A 12593-nucleotide genomic window follows, 5' to 3' on the forward strand; every position below is an offset into this window, starting at 1 on the left:
AATATCACCTATGACCAGAAATGATAGGAAGTATATCTAAAATGACTATGTTAAAAGGATATTGGTTTAAATGTTCTGCAATAAATATTGATTATGACTTGATCCTTACAATCTATTTTTCTCCACAAACCATAAACAATGTTTTTGTCGAGTCATGTAAAAGCAAGACGAACACAAACATATAGAGAATCTCACCCGAGTGTCTTTTGATATCAAATATATTGACACGAGTTGATACAGGTGGGAAAACTCCGAGGCTTGCCACTTTTATCATTATTATTATCACTTATTTATCATCCAGCATCATTCATCCAACTTTTTCAGTTTGTAGACAGTAATAAACAGTGTCTTTAATGTAAAAAGTAGTGCTAACAGCTTCAGTAGCAGAGCCATTAGTGATGTCATTTGATTGTGACGTCATGGTAACCAATGAAGTCACAATGGTCTGCAAAGCATTGTGATGCAATTTCATTGCAGCAATATCTACAGTGTAGATATCACTTGATCTCACCTAAGCGATATCTCCTGTGGGAGCCAGTTTTGGATGATAAAACCTCATACCTTACTGAACATTTACTATTATTATCAAGATCATAAGTTGATGTTTTTGTTTGGCTTGTTGTTTAACACCGCACTCAGCAATATTCCAGCTATATGACCGCAGTCTGTAAATAATGGAGTCTGGACCAGACAATCCTGTGAGTGACATCACGAGCATCGATCTACGCAATTCAGATTCTATTTTAAGTTATAATTTCTTTTATGGGGGCTCTTTTGGTCCATGTAATGGTTCATGTTCATGAAATTGAATTCAGGATACCACAACCATCTATTAAATCTAGCATACATACATATTCTTTTATATCCAGCTCTGCTAACTACATAATAGGAAGCATTTGATAGCAGGCAATGTTTTTTCAACTTGTATAAAATACGGAAACATTCTGTTATTTTTCAACTGTAGGCAGTGTTTTGTGCCCCAAGTGAGATTTTCACCCATGTTCCTCAGAATAATGAAGTGGACAATGACATCCACAAACTCTCTATCACAGGTTCCTGGCTTGCACAAGGGCCACAACTCTGCACACCAAATTGTGCCCCCTGATGTCAGTGTCAATATATTTTCTACTTTGGTCAAACCCTAAAAAAATTAGGTTATTAGAAGTGATAACATGAGAATACTACAGATGTTACAGCCTGTGACATAGCAGATGCTTCTTAAGGAGTCCCGTTCCTGTGAATGCTTTCCCACACTTACCACATTGATAGGACTTAACTCCACTGTGACAAGTCACATGTTCCTGCAGGACACTTGACTTAGTAAATGATTTCACGCACACCCCACACTGATAAGGCTTAGCCATGACATGTCTTTTCACTCGAGGATTAAGATCAGCCGATTCTGTGAATGCTTTCCCAGACTCTTGACTCAGACTAGGCTTGTCTTTATTGGTCCTTCTTTTGGCCCTCTGCTGTTGATTTGATTGGGTAACTTTCTCACATGTACTACTCTGATACGGCTCGACTCTACTGTGAATTTTCATGTGTCTCTGTCGACTACCAGATTGTGTAAATGTCATTCCACATTGACTACACTTATATGGCTTGGCGCCACTATGGCACCTCATATGTCTACTCAAAGTACCTGATTCTGTGAAGGCCCTATCACACACAGCACACTCATAAGGCCTTTCACCTCTGTGACGCATCATGTGCGTCCGCAGGCTGCCTGATGTTTTAACGGTTAACCCACACACACTACACTGGTGGGACTCGACGCTTGTCGCACTCGTGTCTCCGCCGTACCCATGGTGACATTTCATATGTGTCTGCAGGTTACCAGATTGTGTAAAGGCTTTCCCACACTCCGTACACTTATAAGGCTTCACTCCAGTGTGACACCGCATGTGCGCATCCAAGTTACCTGACGATGTGAATGCTTTCTCACATTCACGACAAGGATAAGGCTTGTCTCCACTGTGACATCTCATGTGTTTCCGCAGGTCCCCTGATTGTGAAAATGTCTTCCCACACTTACTACAAAGGTAAGGCTTGACTCCGTTGTGACATCTCATGTGATTGTGCAGGTTCTGCGAACGGGCAAAGGTTTTCCCACACTTCCTACATTCATAAGGCCGAACTCCATTGTGACCCTGGATGTGTGTCTGCAAAGTGCCTGCTCTCGTGAACTCTTTCCCACAGTCATCACATTGATAGGGTTTGACTCCGGTGTGACGTATCATGTGTCGCCGCAGGCTGCTGACCCTTGTAAACACTCTCCCACACTGGCTGCACTGATGATGCTTCACCCCACAGGGACACTGGATGCCACTTTTCTGGTCGCTTGATGTTTCTAAAACTTCCCCACACTTACTACATTGATAGAGCTGGCCTCTACTCTCACACTGAATGTTGTCTCTCTTGGGATCACTTGTGATCACTGCTTCCTCAAGTCCACGGTTTGGGTCTTTCAAAGGGAGGTGGTTGTTTTCTAGTGCCAGGCTTTCTAGGCGTTTAATCAAGTCACGAATGCAGTAGCCTTGAGTGTTCACTATGAACCTCAACTGAGCTGTCAGTTTTCCTCCGTGTATCTTCTTCAGATGTTTCCACAGGAACACCACAGATGAGAACCCCAGGTCACAACTGTCACATGGGTACATTCCTGGAAAAGAAATTCAGAATTCGAAAGTCAAACTTGTTGTGTTGTTTTACACTGCAGTCAGTATTAATCAAGTCTTGGCCAGGTTGATAAACTGAGCAACACCCATGCCAATAGAATGGATACATGTCTGCCAATCTTAACCATCTTATAGACGTCTCTTCTGGAAGCAGGGGTTAGTGCTGATCCGGCCCTTGAATCCCCATGGGAAGACAGTGAGTGAGTGAATATGGTTTTATTCGACTTTTAGCAATATTCCAGCAATATCATGGTGGGGGAAATGGGCTTCACACATCGTACCCAGGTCTTTGGGGTGACGAGTGAACGCTTTTACCACAAGCCACCCCACCGCCCCCGATGGGAAGACAAGTAACTGAGGCTCCAGTGCAGATCTATGAAACACCCAAGATGGATTGATCTGCTAACTGGATAATGATGAGTGAGTGATGTGGATTTGACATTGCACTGAACAGGTCTTCAGTTATATCCAAGCATGTCAGCTTCACGTGAAGGAGGAACTGAAAGTCAGAGGCTATACATGTTTACCACAAATTTGTTTGTTTGTTGTTTAACGCCGCACTCAGCTATATTCCAGCTGTATGATAAATAATCTAATCTGGACCATACAATCAAGTGATTGACATCATGAGCATTGATCTACACAATTGGGATAAGATGACATGCATGAACCAAGTCAGCGAGCATGACCACCCGATCCCATTAGTCGCCTCTCTGGCTATCCATGTTAAACTGCAGCATGATTAAATCCCACGTAACCTCATCTAAAGGGCATATTATTTAATGCAACACTTTTATCATTAACAAGGAGTTCCATGGAGTTGTTTCCCTTAAAGAAGTTATTTTTATCATTGTCATTGCCATCATCAACATCCATTTCTTAAGTCTTTTTTTAATGGTGAGCATGATGAGTTTACACTTCTGTGAAAATAAAATAAAATACAATAAATGTGTAAACACAGGTCTTAAATGCTCTGATTGAATTCGAACTGTTTAGAAAATTGACCCCACGAAACCATGCATAACCCTGACAGTGTAAACTCTCTACTGCTTTACCTTTTAAATAACCTTTAGGTAATTTTAGTTGTCTCTCGATACCAAGGTCCCTTGCATACTTGTGTCCATACCAAACAAGCAGCTCAGAACCAAAATCAATCTTCTTGTATGCTCTGTAGTAGATATGACCATTGTATTGAAATGCTGTCAGATTCTGTTCTTCCTCTGTACGAGCACAGTTGACATATCTCATCCAGTTGGCTGTGTGGCAGTTTTGTCCATCTACAAAGTGGGAAGGTTGTCCATCTGCACGTATCTAAATGAAAGGAACTACATTACCAATTACATTATCCAACACATCATAGGGTGAAGTACTTTCTGTCTGGCATTCATAGTCAGTGCTACACATAAGAGGATTGTTGATATTCCATAAGTATTTCAATCTCATCAAAATCAGATCTTAGTTTTCGCTACTGCTAAACAAAGATCTGAGAACATCCCATTACGGGTCACGTCAGAACAGCCTTTCGTGAATTTTGACCGACCAATGAAATGACTGACAAGAAATCGTCATTAGCCAATCAGAAGGCAGCTTTCTCGAGCTTTACGACACTAGTTTCAAACTGGCGACTACGCTTCGAAACATATTTTGACGTATTCTCGATTAAAAACATTCTGGAATGGCTTATAGATGGCCTAGATTGTATGGATATAATCATAAAACCCCTAATTGTCGTCTGACGGTCTGACGTGACCCATAATGGGATGTCCTCAGATCTTTGTTTAGCGAAAACTAAGATCTGATTTAAATGAGATTGTAAGTATCTTCATCTTTGGCAATTAGGGAGGAATATTGCCCGTTCAAATTTGGTGGTCCCTTACTGCTTTTGTGTACCTTATTTTCTTGAGTATAGTGCATGCTTCTTTAAAAAAACAAACCCACAGCTGTGTTGAAGGGGGTGTGTTTTGATGGGTTTTTTCCCCAATGCAAAGACATTACCGTGAGCACGTAACACCGGAAATAAATGTCAACAATGTAACCTTGTAATTACACTTTCTGATTATAAGTGTTCACCATATATTGGACTTATGTTTGTAAGTTATTTCATTAATTTTATTCAAAATTTCTTTCAATATTGAAAAAATTAATTTCGGTGAAATCGTGTGTGAAGTAATCGGTAGATCGCACAACTCACTGTTATGTACAGCACATACTGTCAGATTACCGTTATTGACGCCTTGAAACAAAGTTAAGTTGACAGAGAATGGATACATATATCATAAATGCCATACTTTGACTTGTTAAAAGTCATATTTGTTGTAGTTTGACGATTCTATGTCAACATATAGTTCTCGTGATCACAAGCCTCGAAGGTGACTGGCGGACATGCGGAAAAATATATCTGTAAAAAGCGTTCATCTGCACCGAAGTGCTATGCTTTATGGTTTTTAAATATATGTAGTAAAAGCTGCAACTAAAATAACATGATTTTGGAATATATTATTCCTGATAAAATAATAGTTTCAGATATAATTTGTTCCGATCATTGCATCAAAATTCTTTAAAGTTATGTCATTGGGTAAGTTTAACTCATTCACCGGTAGATTCCAAGAAAACGTGTGTACATCTGATTGCTGTTTCTGGCTTAGTTTACAAGAAAAAATACATGGTAATCTTAATCTCTGTATGTGAAACAAGGCCTAGCAGAACAGAAAATACAAGTTAAACGGTAAATCAACATGTCTGGTGATTTTTATCTCAAATTTTAAACATGTATTGACCAAGTTTCTTATCACCTGTTCGTTAACCTGAATTTGCTGAAGGGGTACAGTGTATCTTTCCAGCACATAATACTTGAAAAATCTTTTTTTTCAAAAAACCGGAATCCCCTCGAGGATGTGCATCATACTTGGGTGCGCACTTTTACTCAAACTATGGTGGTATAGTAATGTAAACACACAAGTAACTAAAGCTGTGAGTATAATTGTTTCTACTGACTAGCTATCTATATACTTTTATGTGGCAGTAGATATAATTACAAAATAAAATGTAGCGTTGGTCGCAGCAAAGTAATGAAGCTCTCATACAATATCTACTAGTGGCCCATCTGCATTGTAAGTCTTCCTAAGCCTCTATCTCAGTCTTGACTGTGATGATTATTTATAGTTTTATAGGTGTTCGGGCAACTAGGCCCATTTTTTATGTAGTATGATTGCATCAAATGTTATGATTTGTCATCAAAACAACATGTGCACTTTACTTGTGTGCATACCCTCTATCTCAGATATTTGTTTAGCAGCAGCAAGAACTTAGATCTGATTTTAATGAGATTGGTTCAAATGTCGACATAGAATTCCTGTTCCTGAGAGGTTTTGATAAATTATTCCCTATTTTGATAGCTGATCGAAAGAGTTTTAGGATATTTAAAATCTAGTGGCAAACACTAATAAATTACAGCAATTGATGGGTCATACGGTCTACCATATGGTTGATCCCACATTATCACATAATCAATCACTGAGATAGTTTGGACAAAGTCTGTTGTGTACTTTACAGATGCAGTGTTCCTGTTTACCGGTAATGACCAGTTTTTTACCGGTAGAATTAGGCTTGGACCGGTAATTCATGTGACTGCCAGTCCCTGTGGACCGGCAAATAAAGTACCTTATACATCTTTGTTGTTGAACAAAACATTGGTGATATTCATATATGTATATTTTTCGAACAGTCAGGTTGTCTGTTACCATCAGGGATTCCTGTTTTTCTATTTTGTGTGCAAGGAGATAACATTTCGCTTTGCTTTGAGGTTAAATATATATTTGTAGTGACTTAGTCTCGAAATACAAAAAACACCAAACAACAAAAAACCCCGAGACATTGTGACTGAACTTTGTGTGAATGACGTGTAAATCTAACTAAGTTACTTCAGAGATGACGTCATTGCATTTATTTGTTGAAAGTTGGGACTTACCAAACTACCGTAAGAGGGAACTGTTAATTTTTAGAGTTGCCAGTCCACCAGGACTGGCAGTTTCAAAACCCAACGGGGACACTGAGATGAGACACGGTGGTGTACTTCTAGATCTTCGCAAACCATTTTTCTCAATGTCTAACCATGCCAGGTCACCCAATCCCTATTTATATCTAACCTCTGTGGGCAAACATTATATTCTTGTAGGTGTCATTTGTCAGGTTTTCTCTACAAACTATAGCAGTATTCATGGTCTTGAAACAGATATTAAATGAAGTCACTTGAATGTTTTTGTGAATATTTGCTATATTAGAGATCAAATTATTGGAATAATGGTTTAAGGATAACAATGTGGTTCCCATTAATACTCAACAGATCCTAATTACAAGGGCACAAACAAAACTCTCTTTGTAGTGGTACTGTGGTTCTACCTGTTTGTGACAAAACAATTCAGGCAAATATAATAAATATGCATATTTAAAAATATAACACAACTAGCATGATCAATGTTTCCATGGGCTATTAAACTAAAAAATTGTGTCCCAATAATAACCCGTCCCCGATCCTCCGTGTCAAAGTATACCTGAACAACATGAAGTTTTAGTCAGCATCTTCCAAACTCTTACTAAACATTCCAAACAAATAGTTTTTCACCTGTGAGCTGAAAGGCACTTTGCTTTAAATTCAGCTGCATGTTTATATTTTCCATAGATAGACATAACCATGATGCCATGTACGACACCTACTTGCCAAGTGTATCCTGATCCATGAACAATGTTTTTATTCTGGATGATATTTCCTTCATACGGCCCAAAGCAGGTGCGTGCAACAAAGTCCTGAGATGCCCAAACTCCAAGACCTGCACCTGGGATACCGGATTCTTCAATCTCCAGACCAACAGGCAATGACTTCCATGCCCTGCCTACTCTTCCTCGTTTTTCCTAAAATGATCCCATAATGGAGAAGTCATTGTAAATGCTTTAGAATTCATAAGGAGCATGCCTGTATGTTTGTAACTGTCTAAATTTCACTTTTTGGGATCGACGAGTTTTCGAGTAAAGTACAATGTATAATGATGATAAAACAGTGTTTGTGCATATACCATGCACCTTCCTTTGTTAAATGGCTATTATTGGTCTTTAAATTCAGATTGACAATCCACTCAAAACACTTGACTTAACAAGCTCAAATCACATGTCATGGAGTACCTATGCTGATACCAAAGGGTTTGCTTCTAATTTTGTCATGGTAGACTGGAAATAAGCCTTCTGTGTTTTCAATGTAGAGCTAGGTTACCCGCATGTTACATATCCAATTTAGTGAGGTTAATCTACCAGTAGTATCATCTCTCTAAATGATTGCCAAATAATTTCCATTATTTTCTGAAATGTACAAACCAAAAGATTACCTCATCATGCTCACACTGCCATACATTTAGACATTGTCATCCAACTTAAGTGTCATTTCTGGTATGCCAACGTTCAAATACTTTTTTTTTTGTTTATTTGTTGCAGCGTTAGAAATTGGCATTAGTCCTGTAGTCCTTACCAAACTGCCAAATAGTAAAGGTATCTTAAGGACTAGTAGAAATTGGCCCATTTTAAAGGGCCACTGATCTAACGCAATTCCCTGGACTGGTTGTTGCCTTTGTTATTGTTTTTTCCCCCGTGAGTACCCGGATGATACGCAACGCAACTGAGCGTGACCAGAGACTGGGCTACCGTCTGCAAGGACAGCTAAATAAACTTGGAGGCTGGAGGCAATATTTGTTTTACGCATTTTTGCATAAACACTGATTGGTTAACTGTGATCTATAAAGATTTCGACAAAGGGCGCATGTTAATTAATTTCTTCAGCCTAAACAAACAGACACAAAGAACGGCGGAGCTCATCAGATGTCGTCATTTGGAAATACCCCAGATGGTTACAGTTTAATACGAAAAAAAGTATCAATGCAGTGAAAGCATTTTCGGATTTCGGATTGCGTCGATAATACGATTACTACTCCCTTGTTGTCATCCACGTTTTCTCGTATAACCCTACACTTGTGTATTTGTCGTCATTCACTTGATGCTCAGTTAATGAATTTATTACAGGTACAATTAGTGGTAGCACCACTCAGATTACCTGACAAAGGTTCCCATTTGCCATTTATTGTGTCTGGGGTAATTATTCAATCTAAATCCAGGTTTGAAGTGATGTAAAATGTGAGTTATGTAATATGCACGTGGCTGACCAGCAAGAGGTGAATGATCAGTTGATTTACCTTTTTTTGTGAATCAACGGATCGTTCCTAGTCATCAAAGGATTAACAGAAAATACGTTGATTGATTAATCACTGTTATCTTGCACAGTGGATATGTCAAAAGTGAGTGTTTACATGTCTAGGTTTACTAAGACAAAGGGAAATACACTCATATCATGGCGTGAAGTGCCGATGTAAAAACAACATACTTTGTTCAAAGGGTTAACTGATAATACGTTGATTGATTGATCATTGTTATCTATCACTCAATCTATTTTTTAGGAACCGTGAACGTTATGAAAATAGTTGTCACGTGGGCTTTCTCAGCTGACCCTTGAGACTTGACACCTATGTGAAACACCTGAAACAATCCAAGTGATCAGTTGAGAAACGAACGCGGGTTATGATATCCGGAAACGATATATATCTTTCAAAATATTTGATTGTTACAGAGACACGTGACATCGAATAAGTTTCTTTGTACAGCTGCAGATGAGTGGAATATTGTTCCTTTGTGTGGATATTCACGGATACATTCCTCGAACAAGGAAGCTGCCTAAAATTTGTACACATAAATTTGGTAGGTTGCAATTATGGTTTTGCATTTTGTTTTCCTTCATTTGAACCGATTCATTCTTGTTACTCTACGTCTTGGTTGGGAAATTCTTCAATGCGCGATAGACGTTGTTTTCACAGGTCTTTTCCTTTGTAAGCGTGTAAATATTACCGTCAATTTGTAAAATGTGATTCTCTCAGGCTATTTATAAAATGTGTAAATATTTCAGTCATTTTGACTAAACAATCTGTCCAGATTGATAAAGATGATCAAAAGGGCCTACAAACATCACAACAGATTATTATGTAGGATTAGAAGCCAAACGTAGGAATGTACTTTTCAAGGTAACATTTTCAGTCTCTTGGTGATGACATTAAACATCAAAATGTTTGGAATTCGTTATCATAATAATACAGATGGAAATGTTTTTCAGTCACTTTGTAAAATAACTGAATATTTAGACGTTTAATAAATTTGAAAATGTTACACATTTTGACAGTAAAAAAATATACACACTATAAAAAAAGCAATGCTCAGGTGAAATATTTACTTTGTGTTGCAAGTCAAAATAGTGTAAACGAAAATCGCAAAATTACAAAGCAAGTGACTTGCTATCAAAACTTCGTCACCATTACCGATGCTACCCACAAAGATACCTACATTACCTTATTATCTTGAAAACTGTATTTCATTTTGTTGATCAATGTGACCATACGCCCTTATTACTACCCATAAAAGTGACTGATGCGCTTATGAATTGCGCAGCAGAGGTCGCGAACTAGTCTAGATTTCTGCTATACATCCGGGTACTCACTGGGGAAAAACAATAACAAAGGCAACAACCAGTCCCGGGGAATTGCGTTAGATCAGTGCCCCTTTAAGGGTTTGTTATATGTTATGATTATAAGGACTAGTGGACAAAAACTGTTTGTTTCTAACCCTGTGTTGTTTAATGCCGTACTCAGCAATATTCCAGCTATATGACGACGGTCTGTTAATAATCGACTCTGGACCAGACAATCCAGTGATTGATATCATAAGCATCAATCCACGCAATTACGATACAATGACATGCATCAACCAAGACAGCGAGCCTGACCACCCAATCCTGTTAGTCGCCTTTTACGACAAACATAGTCGTCTTTTACAGCAGGCATGGGTTGCTGAAGACCTATTCTACCCCGGATCTTCACGGGTCATAAACCTCCGTAATCCAATTACTTTCTTTGCAAGTGAGGTTCACACAACAATGTACTATTTCTTGTGTATTTGACTGTATACCTTTGTGTCTATGACCATGAGAAGAGGTCCATGTACTGAACAGTCCCCATCATACTCCTTGTGGCAGTCCTCACAATCTGATGTACAAATAGACACATTAATCAATTTCTTCATCACTATGAATTATTAAATAATTATTATGCAGGCATACCATTGTGATCATGAATATGTGGATTGTAATATCTTACAACCTGACACACACAGTCACTGAAAATTGAGTTATTAAACTTTGTATAACATAATTTGCATTCCAATATTGTTTCAATATCAATATCATACAAAGTCGAGACTTTTAAGTTCTACACAATATGCTTACCCAGCATAAATTCATGGTGAAGGAGGTGAAATGGAGTTGAATATCGCATTCAAAATTATTGCACGTACATTGCAACAATTGTGTGTAGCTGCCTGTACTATTTAAGACTTACGCTGGCTCTATAGAGCTATCCTACTCAGGCCCACTGAGAAACAATCCTGCAATTAACATGAATACAACACTCGGACACAGTACACTCCTCGCTATTATTCCACGGCCAAGAAAACAAAATTCTGCAGTCAGTTTTGGTAAATTCTGCAACCAAATCTTGATAATTCTGCAGAGTGGCACAATTCTGCAAACTTTCAAGCTTAGTTTCCATGAATTTCTTAGTTTTGCACCAGTTTGACTTGAGGCAGGCATTTTTATGATAAACTTACCCACAGATAGAATAGCTTATTGAAGTGAATCTGGAGATCACTAGTGTTAACATATACTAATGAATTTCCTGTTAGCAATAAACTCACATTCTGCATCAGATTAATACAAAATAGTGCACACAAAAATGTAATTTTCTGCAAGATAAGTACATTTCTGCACTGAGTGGGCATTTCTGCAAAATATTCTGCAACCAAAATCACGGAATACAGCAGGGAGTGACAGTATACTGGCTCCTAGCCAACCATTCCTACTTCTCTTCCCTTAATGCCAGGTAACAAGGGTTCCATCTCTGACATCGTTTGGTATTTAGGCCAGGTGATTGAACTACCAACCTTCCGCTCTCCAGGCATCAACCTGGCCTCAGAAGACTCATCTTAGATTACCTAACTGCAAATCATGAAACATAATGCTTAATCTGATTGCAAAGTGGACTAGTGGACTAAAAATGTTAGTTTCTACCCCTCATACCGCAGCCACATAGCAGGTGCAGTCATTGATGGCTTACACAAAAACTGATCATCACCACCAGGAACCTCCACATCCATGCAATTCTTCTGTGACCGACGACTCAAAGGAGCACATTTCCGTCCTTTAGAAGATCTTTTTCCAGGCTGTTTTCTCTTCTGAAATCAAGAGGTTGCACAGACACTCATCAGTAGGGGTTTATGTGTACATTATAGGGATGTGTATTGGAGGTTTAAAGTGTATCACAATATTTTGTAATGCACAAGGCTGTGGAAGGTGACGCAAGTGTAATGGTACAGACAACTATGAACAAGGCTAACGTGACATTGAACAGCTGATGAATGTTTTTACTTCAGGGAAAGGAGTGATCTATAAGATTTATTGTGACTTTGGTGACTCGTAGATTGGTGAAATCTCCTGCTCAGTAGGTCCATGCATCAAAGAACATAAAAACAACAGCCAAAGCAGACAGCAAATCAGACCACCAGAAAACATTCCCCAGCCATGAAATCCAGTATGACATAAGTCCAAATCCTCTCGACCAAACATCAGGACGTCACACAGAGAAAACTCTCGGAAGCCATAGAAATCCACAATCACAAACCTTGGATCAAGAGAGATCAAGAGTATATCATCCCGTCTGCCTATGAAGATCTAATCAAGCAAAACTCTTTTAATTAGTACCCTATCAGTTTGTTCAAGAA

At 38.6% G+C, this 12593-nt stretch overlaps 1 protein-coding gene across 1 annotated transcript; it reads right to left on the reverse strand.

Annotated features, from left to right (window-relative positions):
- Positions 1–713: 713 nt before the first annotated feature.
- Positions 714–12039, reverse strand: LOC139455648 (zinc finger protein ZFP2-like). The gene is made up of 5 exons (XM_071237204.1): positions 11930–12039; positions 10728–10804; positions 7392–7586; positions 3734–3989; positions 714–2662 (listed from the first exon to the last, which is right to left on the reverse strand). Exons 1-5 carry the CDS (start codon positions 11967–11969, stop codon positions 1191–1193), a joined length of 2040 nt encoding a protein of 679 aa, XP_071093305.1. The 5' UTR covers positions 11970–12039; the 3' UTR covers positions 714–1190.
- Positions 12040–12593: the final 554 nt, after the last annotated feature.

Source organism: Haliotis cracherodii, unplaced genomic scaffold (assembly GCF_022045235.1).
Source record: "Haliotis cracherodii isolate W230 unplaced genomic scaffold, xgHalCrac1.p SCAF_11, whole genome shotgun sequence".
Classification (NCBI taxonomy): domain Eukaryota; kingdom Metazoa; phylum Mollusca; class Gastropoda; order Lepetellida; family Haliotidae; genus Haliotis; species Haliotis cracherodii.

Coding starts and splice junctions, on each gene's coding strand:
- LOC139455648 (XM_071237204.1), bottom strand. CDS start 11,969: ATGGATGTGGAGGTTCCTGGTGGTGATGATCAGTTTTTGT. Junction 10,805..11,929: donor TGGTGATGATCAGTTTTTGT/GTAAGCCATCAA, acceptor TTTGTACATCAG/ATTGTGAGGACTGCCACAAG. Junction 2,663..3,733: donor ACCTAAAGGTTATTTAAAAG/GTAAAGCAGTAG, acceptor TTTCTTTTCCAG/GAATGTACCCATGTGACAGT.